We start from the raw sequence: 25,862 nt of genomic DNA on the forward strand, positions 1-25,862 counted from the left end.
AGGTTTAGCTGACTGAAGCAAATGACACTAATAATATAATCATCTTACAGTTGTAGCTGGGAAACTGCAGATGTTGCACATCCAGGTATTTCTGTTAGTTTGTGATTAACAAGGTGACACACTTGAAGGAACAAGATCAGCAAAATTCTAAGAATGTTTAAAAAGTGCTTCTTGAATGTCAACACCAAAAGCATTTACCTGATACTTTCATCTTTGTTTTGTATTCCGTTATGATGGTTTCAGGTTTGGGGATTTCATGTTTTTTTTGTTGAGGGTTTTTTTTTCTCTTCTCATACATATAACGCATTCTAGATTGCACACATAATCCATAAATATTAAAGTTATAGCCAATTTATTACAGATAGTATTTCCCTGATACTGAAACAATGTTATAAATATTTCTACATTAATATAAATACATGCAAAACAAATCAGAAAATAGAAGTCTTCAATAAAGAATGACTAAATTGCAAAAAATGATAAACTGTGCACTTTGCAATTATTTGTGGTTTTAACATTACCAACCTATTCAACCTCACAGTCTCTGAGAATCACCCCAGAGGGAAGAAAAAAAAAAAATATCCTTCTTGCTGTCAATATTTTGCTTTGCACAGAGAAATCTGTCAGTATCATCAATTACCTTTTTAATATTATGCTTACAGGAAAAGAGTTTTTCAATGCAGTTACACATTATTTGAAACCATGGCACACAGCTTAAGAAGCAAGACTGCAAAGTAACAGTAATGTCACCAAAAAAAGTGTCATTTCCAAGTACCATGCACAGAAAACCGTTGATGTATCAACCAGCTAAGTAGGGGAAGGCAGAGATGAAACATTAATGTCATTTTTTTCCTGCAACTTCTGCATGTCTCTCTGTAAAAAGTGACAGCAAGATTATAAATGATTCAATCTACAACAGGTAATTCAGACATGAGTAGCCTGTACTGCTTTTAAGAAAAGGAAATCAGCATTGGCCAAGTTTCTTTATTTCATACTTCACATCTTCACTCAATACTGTTACTGAATGTTTGAAAAATTGTCCTGTACACCATGAATATACAAAATTTATCTGAAGCATTAATTCTGTAAAAATAGAAACAATTCAGTCAGACCAAGTGTAACTGAAGACACAGCAGACAGTAAAAGGATTGCTCATCTGGGCTGAAGACGTAGTCAGAAAGCAAGACTTAATCAAAAGAACCACAGATTATTAAGGAAACAGAACTACATAAATTAAAGATTTTACTAATTTGTCAGAAGATAGAAGAGATAAAGGTAATGGATTTTATTTTAAATCAGTAAGCATAATGTCACTTTTTAGAGACACCATGGCGGTCTAAGTACATACAACTAGAAAACTCACTGCCTTCAGGCACCCTCATATCAAGTGCAAATCTGCGCAGTTATAGAATATATTTATAAAATATACTATATGCAAACATCTTTACAGAGCTTTAAATCAAGCCAAAAAGTAAATATACTTGATGGGACAACAGAAAAAAAAATTTAAAAATTAATGCAAAAATGTGGGCAGTGTGATTGTGGCCCTTCAAAGCCAGAGGAAACCATTCATTTTGTCTGCAACAAAAAGGAGATAGGATTTGCACCTTAAAAGTTGACTGTTAACAAAAGTGAAGAAAACATCCTCTGCGCTTCTGCAAATTAACACAAAATTAGCTTTTGTGACATTTTACATATTGTTGTTGTCTTAAAATATCTTCTAAAGACACAATGTCAACCCTTGAATACCAATAACCAATCACATAAGTGAAAGTGAAAGGGTTTCCCAGCTAAATTCAAATTACAAACTACGTAATTCTAAACAAGTGCAATGCTCTGGAAAAAGCTTTTAATTAAATTATTTTACTTGTAAAGCTAGTGTTAGGTTTTTTTTAGTTAAAAAACAACTGGAAGCAAGAAAGCTGCAAGAGTACAAATGACAAACTTGTTTTAGGTAACACCAAGTGAAAGAGTGAATTATCCACTGATGCAGACAGAAACACCCATTTGCTACATTATTTGCTTCCTTACTTCATTCCATTGCATGTACACACAGCTTAAGTATTAAAATGCGGAATAATAAATAAAACGGCTCAGATTACTAGCAAGGGGCAAAACACAATCCGTAATTGTGCTCTATCTAGTTTCTGTTTCAGCAGTCTTTTTCTCTTGCAGTTTATAAGAAAAATCATAGTCAGACTTCCAAAAAGAGTCATTCTTTTTTTTTTATCAGAAACTCAAGTTCATTTGCCCAGGTTTATAACCCAAGACTTTTCTGTGAAGGAAGCACAGTGCAAATTATATGACTAATCAAACTTGCTTACATAGAAAGAAGTTTACTTGATTAATGTTAACTTGGTATCTTTATGAAATACATTGTAAAACAAAGATTAAATAACAGGACTAGGTTTGTGGGGTTTTTTCCCCCCCTCAGGCTTTTTTCCTAATCCCTCTTTTGAAAAGCTTACTGAGTTACAAAAACCTTAATAAAGTTCCAGTCTTCAGCAGATAACCACTATAAATGCTGCCAATCAATGCCAACTAGTGTTTGATTTGCTTCTTGTGCATGTCCAATTTCCTCCGTGATACTGTGCTGCTGCCAGAGTTTTTGAATCTTTTTAAATCGTTCTTTGCACAGATGTAAGGGATTCCCACGTCTGAAAAGGAGATAATACTTATCAGGAATGATAAAACACTGCAACTAAACACAAACACTAAGGCATGACATATTAAGTATTAGATAACCCTTCAAAATAGTAATATATTCAGATAACCCTTTAACTTCATTCCCTTATCAGAACCAATCAACAGAAATTTGCATTAGTAAACCGGAGTGCTACCTTGCATGGTTCCCCACCCTTATTACTGCTCAACGGTTCCCTCCAGCCTTTGGGAATCTTATGGACACCCCACCGAAGTATGAACGCAGGTTTCCAGCAATCTTTCCATGCTGAACAAGTTCATATTCTATGGTTTTGACCAGTTTCAGAAGTAGCAAGCATTAACAATATGAAGTTCCCAAATTATTCTCACAGGAAGCAGAGGTAAGGAGTTAACACAAAGAACTGATATTAAATAAAATACTCTCATAGTATTTCCACTTGGTATTAAATTAACACACATACAAAAAAAAAAAGTACTATACACAAATAAAATTTTCAGCTTTAGTTTCTAGGCAACTTCTCAGATGTTAAAAAAATTCAAGTTTTTACACCTCAAGACAAATGTTCGTAACGTGGGAAAGATCTTCCATTAAATATTTTTAACCTAAACCCCCATATTAGTATTAAAATGTCTGAAGGTATTAAGACGCAGCACCAATGTCAAAATATAACATTCCCTATATAATTAAAATAAAAAGGTAATGTAGAAAGCATATTTTACAAACCAGACAATTTTCAAATTCCTGTCTTTAAAAGATGTATTTTTAAATATTTACCTGAGTCCCTGGTCTGTCTCTCCATAGTCATCAAGATAAGGAGGAGGATAAAAGCAGCCCTTTGTTTTCCCAGCTAAAAATAGCACCTGACATTCTCGTACTCTAGAGAGAAACACAAGGAAGATTTTAGGTTTTGATTTTTTAGGTGAATAGTTATTTTCATAGACACAGCTTTTCCAACTCTCACCTACTTTCATTTTGTATAAACTGCATGTACAGATTTTTAAAGGACTTTTTTTTAACTGAAGATCTTATTCTCTTGCTGTTATAACTCCTTTGTAGCAGTTAAAAACAATGTAGTTTCATGTCGTATTAGCTGCAGTCTGTGTAAAATACTACACACAAGCATGGTAAGAAAATAAAACAATTTCACTTCTCACTAATCCTTGCCAAAGTGAAAAATGGACATTATCTAACCTCTCCTTGTACGCAGGAAGACTACTAAAATGAACTCTCATGTTTTCAGCAGCAGCAGCAAAGTCAAGATATTTACCTTTATTGTTTTGTAGTATTTGAGTGGAAATAAATGCACAGAGAAAACAAATTAAACCCCAGATTCCCTATGACGCTTTATCTTCAAAGAAACAACCTCTGAACCTTATACCAAAGGAAGAGGAATACTCTAGTTTCTAGGCAATCCTGTTATTAACAAACCACCCCTGCAAGCACACTGCTATAACCATTCATTTCATGTCTACACACACCACCTAATCTAGCGATAGAAGTACAGGTGTTCAGTTCCTTACCTAAGGAATATGCCCACTCCCGAACCACAAGTGTACGTATGTGCAGTACAGGCTCCAACATCTTCTCCTTCTAATTCAGTTTGACAACAGTAGCTCTGAGAACATAGCATGGTCCCACACACAAGGCACAATGTTGGGGCTCTGCTTTTATCACCACCTGATTTTGGACACCTTTTGTTAGGCAGAGGGGGGAAAAAAAAATAAATCCATTGTATGTATCAACTCTAGATGGTAAAACTACTTTTGAACATTTATACAGTTAACAGTTATACAGATCCTTGCAATTTCTATTTCACTGAAATACACCGCAGCTTTGCTGGAAGAGACGACTGTCAATTATGTGCCATTAACTTCATGATTCTATAAACAACTCCCAAAGGCTTTCAGGTTACAGGTTTCCCAGGTCATCAAAAAGAGACTACTTTAGTGGTCCTCACTGTAACTGCATACAACTTACGAGAAATTGGATGCTTGGTTAATGAGGCAGCTGTAGTCGTCCGGAAGGTCTATTAATTTGTTGGATTCTCTTGCATAGCTAGAACGAAGCAATCAAATTAGACACTCATATTCCAACGAATAATACACAGTTATTTCTAACTCATTCATGTTTTCCTTACTCATCTAAACAGCATCTGTGAATAATTAAATTTTTAAAAGTTTTCCTCTTCTCTGTGATTCACAGAGTAAAATGATAGCACATGAAAAAGGAACCCACACCTCTCAACTATACCGCCTCCAGGTTTCTTAATCATATTTTTATGGATTTGAGAAAATGCACAGGCAGAAAGTCAGAAAAATTCATGTCATATGCATGCTTTTAGCAAAATCTCATGATGAGGTTATTTCAGATTTAACTGGATATTTGTTCTGCTACCTTATCAGTTTGCTTTGTGTTTTCCTTTTGTCACTAATAATTAATAGAAAATATTCTGACTCTCAGGTTCAAAGAACTTGTATCCTGAAGAGGATGAAATATTCATGCAATGAAAAGGACCTATTCGATAGCAAATACTTTTATCTTTAGAAATAACAGTTAAAAATTAATTTTTTTGGCAGATGCTATACACTACACTTTAATAATCTTCAACTCTAGGAATAATACAAATTAAGACAGTGAAATGCAAATGTAAGTTTGTAACAGAGGCAATGTATAATAAAATACTGAGAGAAAAAAAAATCACTGTCAAAATAGACAATCTTGGGAAGAGCAGTTAAGAATCAGCAGAAGGAACACATGGAAAAAACCCAACAATCACATATAACAGGAAATCAACTATGTAATCAGAATATTCTTTCTGTATATGAAATTCTGTTAATACCCTGTTTAACAGATGAAGTGACAAATTTTTATTTTTGTCACTTAGCCTTGTTGTCTGCACAACACTGAAAGATTGACTTTATGTATTCAGCATGAGAGATTAAAATGCAGAGACGTTTTTAACAACAGCATTTTGAACCTTGTATTAATTTATAATTATCTGGATAATTCATAACTACTATTTTTACCCACCCTTCATAAAGAAAAACACCCCAAATACTTTTCTACGCCCACTACATATTAAATGCATTTTGAATTAAAAATAATTGCTTAGTATAGTAGAAATGTATGAAAAACAAATTTTCTTTTTAGCAACTGACTTGAGTGTTGTTTTCACTGAAGAATTTGGATTCTTTAAAAAGATAATTTAAAAAGCTCTTCAATGCCTGGCATTTTTAAACACAGATTATATATGTCTTCTAGCAACAGCGTATCTTTTGAATCAGAAGGTACAAATCTACTATAGGAAACATGAGAAGAAATGTTATGGCCTCTGATTTCTGCAGATCAGCCTAAATAAAACTATACTATTTAACTTTGTCTTCAAAACTCTACCAATTTAAGCAGTATTTCACTTCTCTTACAAAATTCCCAAGGTCTCTTTGCTTGTTCCCTAATATCTTTGTCATTCAATAAAGCAGAACTGAAACTATGGTATTATAAACATCCTTTAGAAGAAGTATTTGGAGAAAACTACAACATTAAAGTGTCTCTCCTTTCTCTGCATAAAATTTCTCCATGTTTACCTGATAGCATGTCTCTTGCCTTCCAGGTATCTTTTTACTTCATTGTTACTGCACCAGCTACAAGAAAGAAGAAAAAAAAAATGGGCTTTTAACATCAATGGATGATAGTTTTCAAAAGCAAATAAGTAAAAAATCCACAGTACATCTATTGAATAATCTCTACAACCACAATGATTTCTTCCAAAACACTTCTTTCACAAATGCTTTTAAAAGTCTATGATTCACTTCCATATATGCACTCCTGGAAGAATACTTGTATTACTATCTAGGTGCAGGATTCTTTATTCCATTTATACACAAAAAGGAAGCCTACAGAGGGTGGAAACAAGACCAGGTAGCCTGGGAGGAATACAGAGAAACTGTCTGAGCAGCCAGGGATCAGGTTAGGAAAGCTAAAGCCCTGATAGAATTAAATCTGGCCAGGGACATCAAGGGCAACAAGAAAAGCTTCTACAGCAATAAAAGGAACACTGGGGAAAACATGGGCTCTCTCCAGAAGGAAATGGGAGACTGGCTACCCGGGACATGAAGAAGGCTGAGGTACTCAGTGACTTTTTTGCCTTAGTCTTCATGGGCAAGTGCTCCAGCCGTACCGTCTAAGCTACAGAAGGCAAAGGCAGAGACTGGGAGAAGAAAGAACCACCTGCTATAGGAGAAGATCAGGTCTGAGACCATCTATGGAACTCGAAGGTGCACAGGTCCATGGGCCCTGATAAGATGCGTCCACGGGCCCTGAAAGAAGTGGCTAAGCCGCTTATCAATCATATGTGAGAAACTGTGGCAGTTCAGTGAAGTACGCACCGACTGGAAAAGAGGAAACATAACCCCCATTTTTGAAAAGGGATATAAAGACGACCCAGGAAACCACAGGCCAGTCAGCCTCACCTCTGTGCCTGGCAAGATCATGGAGTAGACCCTCCTGGAAACTATGCTAAAGCACGTGGAAAATAAGGAGGTGATTGGTGACAGTCAGCACGGCTTCACTAAGGGCAAATCGTGTCAAATCGTGTCTGACAAATCTGGCGGCCTTCCACGACAGGGTTACAGCAGTGACAGGTGAGGGAAGAGCAACGGACACCATCTACCTGGACTTGTGCAAAGCTTCTGACACTGCCCCGTACAACATCCTTGTCTCTAAACTGGAGACAGTGGATAAGGAATTGGCTGGATAGTCAAAGAGTTGCAGTCAACAGCTCACTGCCCAAGTGGAGACTGCTGATGAGTGGCAATCCCCAGGGGTCCATACTGGGATCGGTGCTGTTCAACACCTTTGTCAGCGACATGGGCAGCGGGACTGAGCACACCCTCAGCAAGTTTGCCAGTGACACCAAGCTGTGTGGTGTGGTCGACACGCTGAAGGGAAGGGATGCCATCCGGAGAGGGACCTTGACAGGCGTGAGAGGTGGGCCTGTGCAGCTTGTGGGCTGCATCAAAAGAAGCGTGGCCAGCAGGTTGAGGGATGCAATTCTCCCCCTCTACTCTGCTCTCATGAGACTCCACCTGGAATACTGTGTTCAGCTCTGGAGCCCCCAACATAAAGACATGGACCTGTTAGAGCAAGTCCAGAGTGGGGCAACAAAGATGACCAGAGGGCTGGAGCACCTCTCCTCTGAAGACAGGCTGAGAGAGTTGGGGTTGTTCAGCCTGGAGAAGAGAGGGCTCTGAGGAGACCTTACAGCAGTCTGACAGTGCCTAAAGGGGCCTGCAGGAAAGCTGGAGAGGGACTTTTTACAAGGGCATGTCACGACAGGACAAGGGGGGATGGCTTTAAACTTAAAGAGAGTAGATTTAGATTAGATATTGAACTGTGAGAGTGGTAAAGCAATGTAACAGGTTGTCCAGAGAAATTGTGGATGCCCCATCCCTGGAAATGTTCAGGGCCAGGTTGGACGGGGCTCTGAGCAACCTGGTCTAGTGGAAGGTGTCCCTGCCCATGGCAGGGGGGTTGGAACTAGATGGTCTTTAAAGTCCCTTCCAACTCAAACCACTCTATGATTCCATATTTAAACAAAGTATAAAACCACAACAACTTACCTTTCTATTAATGTGTTCAGAATCTCACTATTTTCTTGAAAAAGGCAAGTGAGGTTGTTTGGCAAGGAAAGATAGCTACATAAATGTTCAAACTGGTTTGTTCCACTTACTGTGGGGAAAAAAAAAAAGTGCAATTCTCATAATTAGATGTTTTAAAATGATATTATCTACAATAAATGAAATTTAGCTCTAAATATAAAAATCTATCCCTTCTATTTTTTAACTGTATTCCCTCACACCGAAGATTTGGCACAAAGTATGAAAGTGCTAGTAAAGGCAGCAGGCAGCTATGTTGAAAAGCTGCCAGTAATGAAAAGCAACTTTCCTCAAACGTCCCCCCAAGCACAGTTCAAGCCTAGTCGTGTAAGAACCATAACAGAGAGTTCAATGGCCTTTACAAATTGGTATGTGATTGTTTTAATGTCATCCATTAAATGGCTGCTTTGTGCTCCTTGGGATCTGTGCCAAAACCCCAGACAGGTGGTCAGTGACAGGCAGCGTACCACAGCCTCAGAAATACAAAAATTGCAAATACCTGCAATTTTAAACTCTACTAAAATATGTAGGTCACAACCACCAGATTACCATATTTATACTAGTCTATTGGTTTGACTCCATGGGCCTCTGCTCTCCCAAATTTCAGGACAAAGAGTACCAGTACCTCTTCCATGGCATGGCCTCTTTTGCTCCTGAATAAAGAGTGAAGAGCATTACAATAAAACCTGTGCTCGCTTCCTTCTCATGACCAAGGGAATGCTGTTTCACAACCCCCAGTAAAACACCAGAGAAGAGCAATACAGGCCCGTTGTGGGATCAGTGGGTCCTGGTGGTGAGGGAATGGGAAGGGAAAGCTGAACACCCAGTACCATGGCCACTGTCAGGACATCCATCGGTGGCAGGGACCTGCAGGGCCATGTATGCACCTGGAACTTGAGGATTGTAAAAGAAGGTGAAGTAAAGCCTTCCTCTTCCCCTTTCCTACAACTGACTCTATGAAGACCCATGGACCTACTGTCTGGAAGTACACACCTTGTAGCTCATCTTTAGAGTATTGGAAACAAAGAACTCAAGTGGTCACTACTGGTCCAGACCGTGAACTTGGAAAACCTCACTACAGAAAACCAAAGTTCAGGAAGGTTTCTTTTCTTTTGGCCCAAACGCTTAAGTATTGTGACTGTTAAATGGAAGTGGGGGGGAGAGGGGGAAAAAAGAAAAATCTACATTTTAAACACTATTTGTCAAGGAAACATTCTACAAGTACCAAACCATGAAGACACCCATGACAAGAGACAACCACTGTTCTCATATCATCTCAGCACCAAGTATCAGACTTCGTTTTAAACATGGGAGTCCTGAAGCAGTGTGGACCTACTTACTATCAACATCTTCAGATTTACGTTCTATACCTACATATCCCATAAGAGGAGGACAGAAAAATATGTTACTGACATCCATTATTGGGGTGTAACTTAGCACAGTGTATTTATAGTTATAGAGAGATACTAATTCCTAGCAGATGCTGATTTGAATGAGATCAGTGCGAGCAAAAGCAGGTCTCACATGAAAACAGTAATCAATAGGTGATTTGAAATAATCAAAATTTCACTTTTTAACAGAAGAGCACCAATTTCTGTTTTAAACAATCTAGAATGGCATTTGACTCTATATTAAAAACACGTTACTAAAAGTGAAATTATTTTTTCCCCAAATTTTCATTATGGAGATATGGTTCTGCACTGGTAACAAGCCCACATTCATTGCATCAGCTTCTTCAAAGGAGATATTTAAATGTAATTTATTTTGTCCATAAATATTTGTATCTTGAAAAGCTGACTTAACACAAAGCAGCCAGTACCTTGAATTTCTGAGGGTGCTGGGACTCCATTTAAGTAATGGAAAAACAAAGCAGAACATCGCAGGAAAGGCATGATTCCAGCTTTTAGATTCCTCCACAGGTGCCAGCCTGAGGTAATTTCTTTCAAGGCACTTAAGAGAACACAACAATAAAACAAAATTTCAGTTTCAGAACTATATTTAGTAGGTCTTCAGTCATATTTTGTATTAAATTATGACTTCAGTTGAAACCAGTGTTATGCAAAGTGTTTATTTCAAAGTTAACTCCAAGAAAAACAAAAAAATAGACTCATAAAAATGTAACCAACTGGGACAGTAAACGAAGGAAAATTTTGCACAGAAATTTCAGATCCTAACAAGTTTTCTGTACTCGGACACCGCCAATTGCAGATTCTACATATCTACAAACTAATGAAAAAAAAATGTCCCAGAGCATAATCTTCCTGAGCAGGTACCTTTATGAGCACAAAAGAATTTACAGGAATAGTTACTCAAAAATTGAATCTAGTAGACAAGTGGATAAAGATATCTAGCGGATAAGAAACAAGACACAAGGGTTCCCAAGTTAGAAGTCTCATCTTTGATAGCATTAGTATATAGAACTCTGTCAGTAGTTAATGTTGAGTCCAGAAGGGAGAAAATACCCTGCAATTTTATCAAAAGATTGCACTTTTACCTTCCTGTACACTGGCAAAGATATTTATACAGTGTAAGCACAGCTGCTTCCTCTTCACTGTTACTGTTTTCTTGATCCATGCCATTCTCTTCTGAAGAAAAAAGAAATAATAAGCAAGTTATTTCATATATACATGTTTATACAGCAAGAATGTATTTTTTTAAGTTTTGAGAAAAAGGCCAAAACTAAGTGAAACGTTCCACTGTACTACAATATGACATACTGGGAAGAAGTTTTCTGCTGCATATCTTACATGGTAAACTTATGCTATTGTCAATTCCAGTGAGATGTTGGTTTACTCGTTCAATTGGTTGGCTTTCTTAAAATACTTGCTTAGAATTCTTCACTTTTGGCACACTACACCTTATCCAGTTCCTCTGGCCAGGAGACACGTTGATTCCTAACCTCAGTAACTGCAGCTTACACATCATACAATGCCTAAGCCAAGTCTCTGCAATAAACACTTCCAGGCACCACTATATTAGCTGGAAAGCTAGGATTCACAGCTAGCTATGCTCCAAAAACCCTCTAGTGTTTAAGCAATAAAAGCTAAAACCTGAATATTCATAAGCACAATTTATCAGTATTCTCTACGGGCTGAAAGAGAAAGCACCAATGATTTTATTTTACAACTGTAAACTGCATACATTTACCAATAGCACCTTGGTGTTTTCCATGTACAGATTTGAGGAATTACTTCAATAAAAGTTGAAAGAAAGTGGCATTACCTGTTGGTGAGGTAAGTAAAATCTGTATTATGTGTGCCATTGTGACAAGATGAAACAGGTGAAGATCTCCAGTGCCGAGACTAATCCCTGAAAAATCCTGACAATGTATGGCAGGGAAAGAAAGCACCAAGCTTACCTGTAAAAGAAAATAAGAAAGTTGGTATATTCCCTTTCTTTTTGAATCTTTCCATTTTCTATGCTCATGCTGCAACTATACCCTTTTAAGGCAGCATACCTCATAAGGCTAATTTTGAGGTTAATTAGCCAGCCATTATTTAAGGGATCAATGATTAACTATCAGGGTGGTTTGGGGGTCTGTTTGTTTGGGTGAGTTTTATTTTTTCCATTTCTTGTCTGTGGTTTGCTGGGGAGGGGTTGGTTTTATTTTGGGTTTTTTAACATCCAAAGAATATACATTCCACCTCATTTTAACTATTTATAGATAAGGACACTTGAAACAAAGAGAGTCTTTTAAGTTGTATTAGGTAGTGAAAAACTAATAAAAACCCAAACATTCTGAAAGGTTCCTTACCCAGAGTAAAGAGACACTTTCCAATTAAGTTTTTTACACAGTGCCTACTGGATCAAAACATTATTAATACATATTATGGAATACTTACCAATAAATGAAACATGTCAATATCAAGTATGCAAGGAAGATTTCCATTTTTTTCATTAGGCACCAGTGCTGAGTATTTCAGAGAGAAAAATAAATTTATTAGTTGAACATTTATATATGAAAAGATTTTAAATGTACTTCAGTTACAAAATGAGAGCCATCTCCTTGGTTTATATGCTTAAAAGTACTTAAAATACAAATGTACCTGTTTTGGCCAGAAAGGTGTGAATTCAACAGTTGTTCAACATTATTGGAAAAGACTCTTGCCTACTTGACTATACTGTTTTGAAATGAAACAAAGTCAAAGTAACACTAACAAAGTAAGTGCTGCCATTCACTACCCTGACAGTGACTGACTTTCATTGCTTAGGTTTCCAGTGGGAGATGAAATGAGACAGTATCTCAAGCTCTGACCCAGAAAAAGCTCAAACACTAGTGACTAAACAGAAACACTAATTGTTGACTGTTGCACAACTGTTCAGAGGAAACCTCTGCAATTTGTTTTAACTTCAAAGGTTCACTAAATTTGCCTCAAGTCATCTGCCTTACAAACTCAAAAATACATTGCTGAAGAGTCTTGAATCCATTTTTTTTGATCTCTAAAAAAAACTAGGTATTGGTCTCTCCATCTCTGAAGTGTTCATATTCACAGTAACCACAAAGTATTAACCAACGCACTCCAGCTGACAACAGAAGCTCACACTCAATAAATTTCAAGTACCTCCATCTAAAGCAAACAAAGTGTCTTGAAAATTTAATAACATTTAAAATAACAATCAATGAACAGTTGCAAACTTCTTTACTCCAAGCAGTAAAATCTGATTTACCATAAAAGTTTCAACTGCAGCTGTAAGAATAATTTTACAATGTAGCTATAAGCACTTAAGCTGCCAAGTTTAAAAACACTACTACAGTAAAAAATAGCCTCATCATAACAATTTAAAAATACTTCAGCTGAAGACTGCCTTGCTGGCCAAAAATTAACAGCTGAAGATCTGTGACATTTTGAAGCTCTTTCTATTAGCAAACATTTCACCAGCACTCATTTCAACTGCTTTTACTTTTGTAACCGTATAGCCACAGAACACAACCCAAAAGTGTGAAAGAAACATGGACTCAAGTTTTCAAGAAAACCCAAACCATGCATAACACCATATACTACAAATTTCCAGTCAAACAAGCTAGCAACATTTGTTTTTCTGCTTCACACAGAGAATGGCTCAATCATTACTGCTACAAACTGCCAACCAAGTTCCTCCCCATAAAGCTCCCAACTGTTTGCTGAAGTAGGCAGTATCAATTTACCAGTAATTTCAGTATATTAATTCACTTTGAGAGTTTCCTGTCTCTACTGACTAAATTTAAAATTATTCCATTTTATAGTATCCTTTCAAAATAGTCCTCTCATAGATAATTACTGTATTACGCTGAACTTCAGACTTCTCACCTATATCTACAAATGTTTACACTGGAACATTTTGGCTGATCTCATTAAAATTCTCAACTAATACATGACATTACATAGTAAGTCCTGTCTTACCACAAATCCTAGTTTTCAAAGACAAGGAAGTTTGAAGATATATTACAGTCCTCTGCAAAGACCCTTTTTCCTTTCAAAACTATATTGTTACATTTCCTCCTTTTTGAGGTTCCAGCCTATCGTTTTTCTTCTGTGAAGGACCACGCTTCCTTCTCCTTTGCTCTAGGTATCTTTCTCAAAGCAGCAATATAAATGCTGGGAAGAGTCAACAGAACTCCTCTGGAGCAAAATATGCGTGGTTCTCTTGAAATGTATCTTAGAACTGCAGATCAAAAGAAACACCTTTTTTTCCCCACAGTTATGACGAAATACATATAGGTACAGATGGGAAAATACTGGCTCTTGGTCTATTACTTAAAACCAGTACATAAAACAATACTCTTGTAATCAAGACTAACTATCTTCCTGTAAGCATTTTTCTGTATCTGTATCTTTGAAAAAAAACAGCATAAGGTGGTGACTTACATGCTAAGAGAGTACAAAAGTGACCCTGTACTGCTGAAAGAGATGAAACTGTCCAGTGAGCTGCTGCAAATCTTGTTAATGATGTAAGGCAGTCATCCTTTAAAAACAAAGAAAAAGAGACACTGCCACAGTTAACAAAATTCCTCAATATGAAAAGGTCTTTTGACTTACAGCATTCTTTTTAGGCTCCTCAGCTGTAGTTTATGGGAGCAGTTTGAGTGTCTACATTACGACAGATGTTTATGTTTATGCAAATATAGGAGTTACCTTTGGTATTCTTGACTGTTACCATAAGAAACCCTGGCCTTACTAAAATATGCATTTATAGGAAAAAAAAAAAGTAATAGTTTTGCTAGATTTGATTTTTCAATAGGTTAATAATTAGATACTAATTGACTAAACTGTGGGATCCAACAAATAAAACTATCAGATAATCATAACTTAGTATTTAGATATTCTGCATTAAAGCATAATTCCCTCTTTTTCCATTGATTCAGAGAGGAACTGCTACTTCATCCTTACCTGTCGACAAGGTAAATGACCAAATAACGGTTTATCTTCATCAGCTAAAATTCGTTCTGGAAAAAAAAAAAACAACCCCCCAAAATATTTCAATGCTGTGAATTTAACTGAATTCTGAAATGCACATACAAATGCGCAAAGACGTGTAGATGTGCCACTGAGGGACACAGTTTAGTTGTGGACTTGGCAGTGCTAAGTTAACAGTTAACCTTAAAAGGGCTTCTCCAACCTAAACAATTCTATGACTCCATGAAAATGAATACATTAGTACCTATAGTCTGTATCGTGTAAGCACAGCTTCCCCAGCACATTATAGGTACACGTGGATCTTCTTCATTTGGATGAACCTTCAATCCTACTTTGTACGTAGCTGTACCAAAAGTTGTCAACATTTCTTTTATGCTCTCAGAATAAGGGTTCCTGAAACAAAGAAAACAGTATCACTAATTCATTATTTTCTCCACTGGCAGCATACTACTTTTAATGATGAGCATTCACCCCAACAGCTGAACACCTGGTTTCTTAAAATTTGAGAACTTCAGAATCTTTCTTTGAATCTGGTATTCTGTAACCTCTTTTCTGTGACAGATACACTCCCAATTATTTTTTGAGTAGTTGACAGGAACCAATCACATTTCTTAGTGTTAAGAATATCCAGTCTTCAAAGATAATATAGTTAAGGCTAAATTAAAAGAAATGTGTGTGACTGACAGAAAAACCTGTCATCAGCTGGGACAGGTGTCTTGCATTCTTGTGTGCAGCTGGCAGACAAATGTCTGTACCACGTAATGAATTTTATTACTTTCTCCTCAATGAAGAAAGGATAGACTCAAATATAAGCCCACTGTAACAGCTGAAATTACACATCAGCACACTCTCTATTTCATAGCCTTTCTTCATGTTTTACTTGTAGTGCTGAGTTACAATGATGAACCCTTCACACAGTTACAAGTAATAGGGAAACAAAGCTTAATCCTGATGTCAAAATTTATACAACTGCAGCATGTTCTCTGCACATCCACTTACCACATCCACCTCTGAAATTCTACTGCATTATTTACTACTTGTGGGTTGGACTTCAATGGTACCATAAAAATAGGATCAACTTTTCTAATTAAAGGAAAATTTATGTATTTGTCTTAATTGTTGCGACCTTATAGCACAGAAGTCACATTCTATTTTCACGTTATTATTTATTGATGAATTTTTAATGATTTATGAAGATGTAAATACATACTTCGGTTTGAAATCTGGTCTAAATCCTTCAGGTAATTGCAGCTGATCCATTTTTTCCGAATTACCAGAATTGTCTGTACAAACAAGAACAGAATACTGATTATTCACCAATACATAATTTTTGTATTATAAAAAGGTGCAGGAACACATCACCAGAAACTGAAATTCCAAGCTGTTCTCACCGCTTTTGCCACCATCTCTCAACTCCACGGTGGCAGAACCAAAATAGTTGGTCTTTTCTATTAATATTATAACATTTTCACATACAAATTTACACATTTCTTCAGACTTACTTGCACAGTCTTCATCTCGAAGTAAATACAGCGCTTTTATTTGCTGGGATATTGTTTTGATCCACTGAGTTAAGTTTGGTTGTCCTGAAAAGTCTAACCTGTCCAAAAATATATGTAAACAAAATACATACATTAGTTACAAACAAACTATATACAGAATTCGTATTTCATTGGCACTCCATGTACTTCCATTTCTCAATATGCTCTTTCTCTGCTGTCCATATATTTCTCTATGTTCAGTTCTTTTCCTGCAGGTCCTACACTTTACTGCCCTTTCACACTCTAAATTTCGTACTATACAATAACCAAGGAAGGTCCACAAATGAAAATATGCAGATGGGCAATCCATTTGAGATTATCAAAAAAGAAGATAATAAACATTTTGAAAGGGGGTTTTGGGGTGTGGTTTGTTGGGGATTTTGGTTTTTACATTTACTGAGAACATTTACAAAGCAAACAGACCTATTAAACAAAACTCTCGGTGGAGGAAGCAGAGGAATAACCGTGTTGCTTAAGCATTCACAAAGTGGGCAAAGGAATTCACCATTTTCTACATCGTAACTTGTGTGTACTCGTAATCTTTGTTGTCTTCGCTGCTCTTTTGCTTGGACAGCATCAAAATACCTTTAGGAAAGAGCAAGATATTAGCAGCAAATTATTAAAGCATTGTTTAACATACAAATTCATCAGTTCTCCTGAAAACACCATTTTGCCTTTTCCCGGATATACATCAGAGAATGATCTGAAGGAAAAAGCTCTACCCTCTGACTGAAAGTATTACTAACTGCAGGCTATCCCCAGTTTTTGGCAGCCAAAATCCCCCAAAGTGCTGAAGTTCACTGAGCTATTAAAATCGTGGTTAAGTCTGAGCTGTAGCAACTTCCATTTAGGAAAAGAGGTATAGAGGAAGTTAAAGGATTAAAAAAAAATATTCTTTAGTTTCACATAAAATGTTAAGGGAGGTGCCGTAAGCGTTATCCATGTGCATATTCCATTACAGGCCACAACACAGCAGCAACTGGAAAACCTGGTGGCTGATCTCCAAATCCTATATGAGAAGGAACTGAATTCACTGCTTTACTAAACATAACCGCTATTCCAGAAGCCTCTGAGATGGTTTAGCACACACCCAACGATGACCCAGAAGTGGTCTGAAAACAGGCATCTAAGGACATTTCTAGGAGTTAACAGCAACCACACGGGACTGTACATGAGCTACACAAGAAGATGAATAACACATCTTCAGTGAGCAGTGGTATCAAAGACCACATACGAAATTTAAGTTTACTATACAGTAGTAATTTGGTCATTAAAATTAGTGCAATTAAGCAAACTGATGGCATGACATGCTATTTGGACTAAAAACTTAAATATGGGTTTTTACCTTTGCCAACAATGAGCATGCATAATATGTCCACAGCTACCAGTGTGTGTTCCACATGACAGATCTGGGTGCATGAACAACGGGTCATACTTTTCTGTATTTAAAGTAAAACAAAACAGCCTTCAAATAAACATTTATCAAAAGAATTAACTGCACGTCAATGTTACTGCATTTGCATAATTATTAAACTTTATCACAGAAGCATAACTCATTTGATGAAGTATATTGCTAATCCACAACTTAAACTGTTCAGATCATTTACAAATATCATGTAATTTTGTTTTGAGCATGTGTACTATACTGAGACTTCAAATCAAGCTTTCAGAGGTACTGGGCCCTGGCAAAAGTCCCCAAGAACTACCTGCAGTAGTAGGTTCGGTACCATTAAACAATGACTCTAAGAGCATTAACCTTCAGAGCGAGAGTGCAAAACGATTCAGTGCAGAAATTTTCTATGTGTTTACATACATAGAATCAAGATAAACCTTTGTAACAGTGCTACAGGTCACCGTGATGTGTTTAACAAAGCTACCTAAATCCCAGCATTTTTTTTATTATCACTAAGAGGCATTTCAGATTATGTACCTGAGAGGAAAGAAACGTGTATCTTGTGCTTTTACAGCCCTACATCAACACCTCCTCCCTCTATAATGTTACGAGTGTAGTTTAAGAACAAACACCTCTGCTAAGGGTTTTTTAATAGTTACAAATAATTTGTCATAAATGGCTGGCAGAACATTTAAATAATGCCTTGCAGTGATTTTACACTATTTAGAACACACATTTCTATCTCACTAAAAGTATGGGAGTTTCACCACTGATTACAATGAAGTCATTCACAATTATACAATTAACGTAAGAGGGTGACACCATTTCAAAAGAAAGCATGCAGTTGTTACAGTGACTCCCAACATTCATTTAATATTAAAGACAACTATGAACACTACTTACCAGGGTCTGGAGTAATTTTGTTTCTATTTTTAGACAACACAGTTGATCGCTGAATAAATGCTGCCAAGACCATAGCCCTGCTGTCCACTTTAACTTCTTGTTCCTCCTGACACAATATACACATAACAACCTGTCTGTGTTCAGCTACTCTAGTTTGCTCTGGTCCCAAGGCTGTGAGTTTTGCATCTGAAATTACAGGGCTAGAATATTCAAAGAATACTGGTGAGCAAATTATTTGAAAAACATTACAAATCAGATTATGATTTAAATGTGATTAATGAGCTTTCTAGCTTTATTATAATTGCTTTCTCGACAACAACCAGTTTTGGCATTCATACCATCCCTGTGTCCCCAGAAATAGACAGTATTTTCCTGAAAAAAATCATACCTCACAGTAGTATTGCCCACTCCAGTTTAACACAGAAACTACATCTGCAACTCTCCATCATCATCTACTTCCTCCCCAAAATCATTAGCATGCTTCAATTCATATTTCCACCTACAAGCAGATTTTCTTGGAGATCCTGAACAGACGTATCATCAGCTAGTTCCAATTCACTACATTTAATAGCATCGTCTCTTCATTATTATTAAAAATTTACTGGATGATTTTAAACAGGCAAATAATTTTTTTGTTTATGTTGAACACGATGAGGGAGGAATCAATATTTATCCCACCATCTTGTCAGAAAGGGGGAGGAAAGAATTCCATTACTGCTGCTTTTTTGGTCTCAAAACCTTAAAAATAGTTTTCCATCAAGACTAAAAAAAGTGCTTTTTTAAGCAGTATCAATAGGACAATCTCATGTAAAAGTTAAAGGAAAAAATTAAATGAGATTCCTTTACCTATTTTCATGTACTCTGGAGGTTGAAGTGTCTAGCTCCTCCAAAGTTTGCTGAAAGAGTTCTTTGTTTTCGTTAATGAAGTGCCGTTGCATCTCAGACATCTGGGCCATGATCTTTTCCCTGCGCAATCTGGCAATCTCAGCTTTTCGCTTCCTTTCAGCTTTGTCTTTATCACGTGAACTCTGAAATTGTATTGTTCACTCAGTCATTATCAAGATCTTGTTGCAACAGACAATTTATTTTAGCAAGTGTTATCTGTAACTGATACTAACCTCCAAACAAGGAAAATCTCATAAAAAGAAAAAAGCAAAGTCTACCAAAAAGCTATTTTTGTGCCCTCTTTAGCTCCTGTTCAATGCCAGGTAGAACTGCAGAACCAGAAAGGTACCTCTCCCACTCAACCTTTACTTGTATTTTGTATTTCTCTTCCCTTTGAGCATTCATAAGAAAAAAAGGTGATTGACAGGTCTCATCTCTAGTGCTGCTCTTCCTCTGTACTACCCATGTTCCTTAATGTACCAGTGCTCCAAGGTCTTTGTGTGGTACCTAGAACGTCATGTCAAGCTAAGAAGACTGGCAGAGCCTATCTGGAATGACCTGCATGGTCAAAATACATAGATACCATTTGTTTAACAAGTTTCCATGGAGTCTGAAATTACGGGAAGAGCAGAATCATTAAATGCTGTGATCAATACTACGAACCATTCTAAGGAGTCAACTTGCAAAAGATTTGGAGACTACAATATACAAAGCAAAGAAAAATAGTCCACGGACTCTCCCAATAGGTCTTTCAAACAAATAGGTATGACCTATAAGCTGTGAGACAGCATTTCAGAAATCACTGATGTTTCCCATCTTTGATTTAAAGCTGCAATTAAAAATATAGTCCTTTGTTTGTCACAACCCAGACCTGTTCCAGATCAGCTAACTGTTACAGCTTGCTTTTACCTCCTCCATAATATTTCCTTCTGTCTCGGCCACAGGACTTGTAGAAGAGCTTTCTCTGAGTTTCTTAATAGTATTAAAGGTCTGTAAGAAAAAAACCCAACACTTAATTTGTTTGTGACATGTGAATATTACTATGTACACTATAATGCTGGACAGATAACTCAGTGTTGGATTCTAGAAGAGGAAAAAAGTAGGTAACACAAATCAACATGGGAAATCATCACAATATAACTAAAGTTTAAAAAAAATATTCCATGATTTTCAACAATTACATTAAATAGATTTACCTTCAATATCCATCTGATCATGTCTTTGTGTACTTCCAGATGAGGAGCATTTTGCAGTGTTTCTAGCATAGCTAGTATACTAGGGGAATTATTGGGTGCCTCTCCTGGTCCTGAGAAAAAAATTTATGTAGATAATTGACTATACTGTTACCTGGCAAACTAATCATTCACTAACATTAAAACCAACACAAATCAAGAAATAAGACTTTTATATGTTCAGCAGCTGAAAAATTCCTTCACCAAATTGGCACAATATGCAACTTTCCCTCCTCAGCAAACATTTTCACGAGTACACTCTAAACCCTGAGAAGTCAGAGGAAATATTCTTAAAAGTCTTGCTCGTTGACTATATTTTCTTACAAGACAAAAGCACTGTATGTGCTCCCTGGCTGTTTTCATCTTGGGAGCTGCCATGTAGAACTTCCAGTATTTTATTTCCAACCTATTTGACACGGAAGAATCCTAACTTCCATGTCTTAGCAAAACTAGAGGCACTAGTCAGAAGATACAAAGGAAAGTCAAGATTGGAAGTCCCTTTAAGAACACAACTATGGATTTTGCAACTATAGCATCTGATCATGTATCGTGATCATCACCAGCACTCTTTGTTGAGACACTACTTAAAAGATACTAAGAATCAGATTTACTGGGAATTACTCAACTTTTGGATTTCTCCTCTGGAAAAGGCCTTTAGTATTGTTACTATCATAGAATCTACACATATGTAAAGCTTATAAGTACAATCAACTTGGTAAAATTTTGATGGATAAAAAAATACAACCTTCCAGTAAAGACTGTTTCAAAATAATAAAATATGAAATACTGGCATTTTCAGTTGCTTAAAATTTGCTATACATTTGAAAAGAAAGGCATACTTGATATTTTCTGAGTGAAGGTAAATGTTACAACATTCTCCTCACTGAGATTCTCTAGATGTTGTTTTTCTTCTTGCAGTGCCATTCCAAGCAAATGCAAAACCTAGGTAAAAGTTATAAATTTTAGTTCTTTCCTTAAATACTTCATGTACTTCTTTATACAGTTTGGGTAAATCATTAAGAGACAAGCAAGTCATATAGTAAAATTATAAAATAAGAATATATGTGAAGTTATTTCTACATGCATAATTCCAAAGATGGATTACAAAGGAGTAACAGCGTTTGTTTACAAATGCTTGAAACTTTGCCAGATAAAAAACACATTATATCACTTATATCTTTCTGTTTGCTGTCCTTTCTAGTGAGCAAGAAGTTTGTGCTTCTTAGCTTTCTCCCTAGCAAATGCACGTTGATACCACAAGTCTCTGGACAGAAGCATGATGCACACTTTAAATCCTTTTTTACATACAAAATTTAATGGAAAAAAGTTAACATTATTAAACTAAACTTACTCTAAACTCTAGCAACATATTTTAAAACACTGTTAGCTTTTAGGTCAGTAAAAAGATGTAATCTCCTTGAAGTTAAAAATTGAAATTACCCTATTTGGCACTGAAATAGTCTGAATGGCATTTTAAATCTGAAATGCTTAAATCTTAGTGGTGACCTCTGTCAAGCTGAATCAACCACTTTGCCACCTCATACAAATTGGCAGGATGCTCTAGACAAAAAGCATTACTGAATGCCTGGAATCAACACTGAAACCTGTGTAAGGAGAAAAGATAATTGCCAGAAAATCTGTAGCAGAACTGGAATGCAACAGCGTAAGTATCTATAGTAGCAGTGAAACCTGATCTGAGTCTTGGAAGCTTTTAAAAATTGTTTTAATAAGTAACAGTCAATTTTTCCTCACACTACCATATCTATCTAACAAGGTCTCATCAGGTATGGGCCACTTCTTCCAGATGTCTCGTATCAACTTTTGTGTGGCACTTCCAAGACAAGAGTGGTTGACTGGGGAAAGATGCAGCCCAATTGCATGGCACCAGTGAATACAAAATGCCATGAGCTTCTGAGCAAGTGATAGATTCCTAATGACTCGCACATTTTTGAGAACAACACAAAAGGTACTCAGGTGGCTGAGCATGTTTTAGTTCAGTTTCAGAAAAATAAAAATAAAATCTTACTCTATTCAACCAGTTATTCCAAAGCCTAGTAGTTACATTTAGGTAATGTGAGAGTACATTCTTCAATTTTTGCGGTGATCTGTAATACTGATACACTGTTCCATTTTCAACTTTGTGTTATACAGAATTGCTAATGTTAATTTAAACTTAGCTATAAAAAGTAATAAACAGTAAGACTGAATGTCAAAAAAATTAATACTCAGTTTCAAAGCTGGTGTTTCACTGCAAAATGTTATTTAAAAATCTATCAATATTTTTGAAAAGTTTGGATTTGGACACTAAACCAACTGTGGATAACTGGCTAGCTGAAAAAGTTCATAGACATAGTCCAGCTGGCTGGACAAAAATGCACATAGCTCTCAGCTTATCTGAAGTAAAGCAAAATACACTGTCTTTGGCTGTTTTTGTTACACAGTAACAGGAAGATTTCAGTGGGAAAAGAATGTTGCAGGTGGGAACAGACAACTACAGAGGAGAAACTAGGGGCGGACTTGGTATTTAGGCAACTAACCAATAATGAGCTTAACTTTTGTAATATGTATGAGCTAATTATAACAAGGCATAAAAGGTGACTGTAAGGGACAATAAACAAAGTCTGCTGATCACTCATATTGAGTGACTGTGTCTTCCCTCCGTCGCGACAACCAACAACCCTGACCAGTATGAGCAGCCCTTTGATAGCAGTTCACCACTTACTTCTGCACACTCCAAAAAGTTACCTTCATTGAGAACAAAATCTACGGTAACCCTCCAGGTTTCTAACAATCATTATAAACAGTGAGGAACAAACAGCTCAGTTGAGTTTCCCAGAACAGATACATTTTGAAGTTAGAAAATTATTTTCTGTATTTTATGATTTTTTTCTAGTAACTTAGTCTAAACTGAAAGCAAGCAATGTCAAGAAAAAAGCTGACGTGCTTTATCTGAACATGCAACAACTCAGATAAACTGGTTCTCTACCACAATAAACACAAACTATTTCCACCAATTCAAGCAGAATTCTTCCCTCTTGTGTGCATCCCATTAGAAATTCACTTCTGTCCTCCACTGATTTTTAAAAATATATTGCATTGGAGACAGAGGGGTTTCCGTAATCTTGTCTAACAGAAAACACCATTATTTCTCATTCAGAGTATTCTGGATACGTTAGATACCAAGTACACAACCCAAATCTATAAAACCACGTTAAAATGCTAAAATACATATTCTTTCCTTTAACATAAGCATAATTTTAAATAAGGAGACATACCCTTTGCAGCATGGACTCTGACCAGGCATAGCCATTGTGTTCTACTGCCCACTGCAGTATAGTTCCCATAATGCACAGCATGACGTCAGATTGCAAAATATTAACCAGACTTGCAAAAAGTGGGCAGAAAGGAGGAAGAACTGGCGGTGGAAGTGCTGAAAGGGAAATCACGTGTTTGACATTTCAGCATCTCTAAAATTTGCAACACCCATATAAAATGGCCAACTTTCAAACAGCTTAACCCAAGACAGTATACAGCTGCTTGGCGAGCAGTATCACAGGTAACAGGCTGCAACATTCAACACGGCTTGCATGTAACAGGAAAGCCAAAGGAATAAGCTGTTCAGAAGGCTGGTTCCACAATAGATCAGATTCCTACCCATAACCAGGGAAACGTAAGGGAAACTGCTACATTTTCAACCAATTTCTGGCTAGCCCCAAAAGAGGATATTAGTCTGTCAGGGCAAAACACAGTTTGATAGGTGCTTCCCATCTTCTCTCAAAGAAAAATACCTGTATCTTCTCTGTTCTGTCTTTTCAGCTTTCTTTGTGCTTCCTCTGCCTGAAATAGAAGAATGAGGCCAATGTTACTCAAAAGCTGTACAAATATAAATCCAATAAAAAAGCACTGATGCTTTGTTATATTGTTACTGTTCTTTTCCCTTCTTCCCAGCCTTCAATAAAACAAGAAAGCTTCCATGCCTTTTCAGTTTGTCTTACATTCTACTTGTAAAGTAGGGCATGCATCTTCAAAATTAATCTTTCATCTTGAGCCAGCTTGGATTCTTTTTCTAACATAAAACTGTAAGACAAGTCTGAGCTAAAATGGCAATTTCCATAAAGGTAAGCAAAAATACAGATTGTTTGAATATTTTCAGTCAAATAAGATGTAAGGGAACACGCAGACAAGCTCTTCAAGGCCCACTGATTTCAACAGCTCTGTATAGGACATGGGATCTGGTGGCACAGAAGTCACTGCAAAATCTTGGCTGAATTTTGTTAACATTCTCAAATATGTTGACTTTAGAAGTTAACTCTTAACCAGCTGATAATACTTCTTCACAAAATTTAACTTTGGAAGAAAGACACAAAACAAACCCCAAGAAGTTAAATTACTAGTTACCTTTGACTGCTCTGCCCTTGAAAAGTGATAGAAATACAGATTGAAGTTCCTGGTGCACTCTGGTTTCAATTCATAGAGCCCTCTGCCTGTTAATCCAGGTTTCCTACCAAAAAAAAAAACCAAAACCCCCAAAACTTATGTTTATTGCTTATTAAATTCCGAGCATAAATGGTTAACTAGAACAGCTAAAAAACTATTCAATGGGCATTCTAGAAATCAAATAAGTGACAGTATTAAGAATGATGCACATGAATAAAGCCATGGGAACACACCATGATGCAGCCCCCTTTATTCTCTCATTTTCACTAATACAGATTTTCCATTTTTAAAGCTGAAATATTAGAATAAAGGGAAACATACTTGAAGCATGCCACTTCTTCAATCACACTTTCCATTCCTGTCTCTCTGTTTTCCTACATTGAGTAAAAAGGCAAGACACTGTGTTACTGTAGTTCTTCGAATAAACACATTCAAATATCATACAACACTAGATACGCATGTGAAACAAATGTAGTACAAAGTCATTATACTGGCACTTAAGAGAACGCTAAAGAACAGAACATAAAGATACATTCAGGACTACCAACTCTGCAAAAAATATTTTTACAAAATCATGATGCCACCCCAAAATTTGGATTTTCAAATTGTTCAAGTTTGAAGTATTTAGAACAGTGAAAATGGGGAATTTGTCCCTGCCCATGGCATGGGGTTGGAACCAGGTGATCTTTAAGGTCCCTCCCAATCCAAACCACTCCATGATTTCAGAATTTATCATTAAAAGTACTACAACTATAGT

At 36.5% G+C, this 25,862-nt stretch overlaps 1 protein-coding gene across 2 annotated transcripts in view; it reads right to left on the minus strand.

The window, feature by feature from the left end:
• Window positions 1–335: 335 nt before the first annotated feature.
• The window catches only part of UBR2 (ubiquitin protein ligase E3 component n-recognin 2), a 60,241-nt gene continuing 34,714 nt past the window's right edge, over window positions 336–25,862 (minus strand). For both annotated transcript variants that reach the window (XM_080408629.1, XM_080408630.1), the window contains exons 22-47: window positions 25,427–25,479; window positions 25,067–25,169; window positions 24,457–24,505; window positions 23,944–24,098; window positions 21,508–21,610; window positions 20,633–20,742; window positions 20,346–20,426; window positions 19,398–19,579; window positions 18,552–18,751; window positions 17,601–17,694; window positions 16,679–16,840; window positions 16,217–16,314; window positions 15,925–15,997; window positions 14,959–15,107; window positions 14,688–14,743; window positions 14,166–14,262; window positions 12,162–12,229; window positions 11,542–11,677; window positions 10,814–10,904; window positions 10,139–10,269; window positions 8,284–8,392; window positions 6,250–6,306; window positions 4,643–4,720; window positions 4,186–4,356; window positions 3,440–3,541; window positions 336–2,657 (exon numbers count right to left, since the gene is read on the minus strand). In XM_080408629.1, coding sequence (XP_080264755.1) covers window positions 2,516–2,657; window positions 3,440–3,541; window positions 4,186–4,356; window positions 4,643–4,720; window positions 6,250–6,306; window positions 8,284–8,392; window positions 10,139–10,269; window positions 10,814–10,904; window positions 11,542–11,677; window positions 12,162–12,229; window positions 14,166–14,262; window positions 14,688–14,743; window positions 14,959–15,107; window positions 15,925–15,997; window positions 16,217–16,314; window positions 16,679–16,840; window positions 17,601–17,694; window positions 18,552–18,751; window positions 19,398–19,579; window positions 20,346–20,426; window positions 20,633–20,742; window positions 21,508–21,610; window positions 23,944–24,098; window positions 24,457–24,505; window positions 25,067–25,169; window positions 25,427–25,479 — 2,850 coding nt within the window. In that variant the 3' untranslated portion in view covers window positions 336–2,515. The remainder of the gene's footprint in view (window positions 2,658–3,439; window positions 3,542–4,185; window positions 4,357–4,642; window positions 4,721–6,249; window positions 6,307–8,283; window positions 8,393–10,138; window positions 10,270–10,813; window positions 10,905–11,541; window positions 11,678–12,161; window positions 12,230–14,165; window positions 14,263–14,687; window positions 14,744–14,958; window positions 15,108–15,924; window positions 15,998–16,216; window positions 16,315–16,678; window positions 16,841–17,600; window positions 17,695–18,551; window positions 18,752–19,397; window positions 19,580–20,345; window positions 20,427–20,632; window positions 20,743–21,507; window positions 21,611–23,943; window positions 24,099–24,456; window positions 24,506–25,066; window positions 25,170–25,426; window positions 25,480–25,862) is intronic.

This window comes from Falco punctatus (genome assembly GCF_963210335.1).
Source record: "Falco punctatus genome assembly, chromosome: 12".
Classification (NCBI taxonomy): domain Eukaryota; kingdom Metazoa; phylum Chordata; class Aves; order Falconiformes; family Falconidae; genus Falco; species Falco punctatus.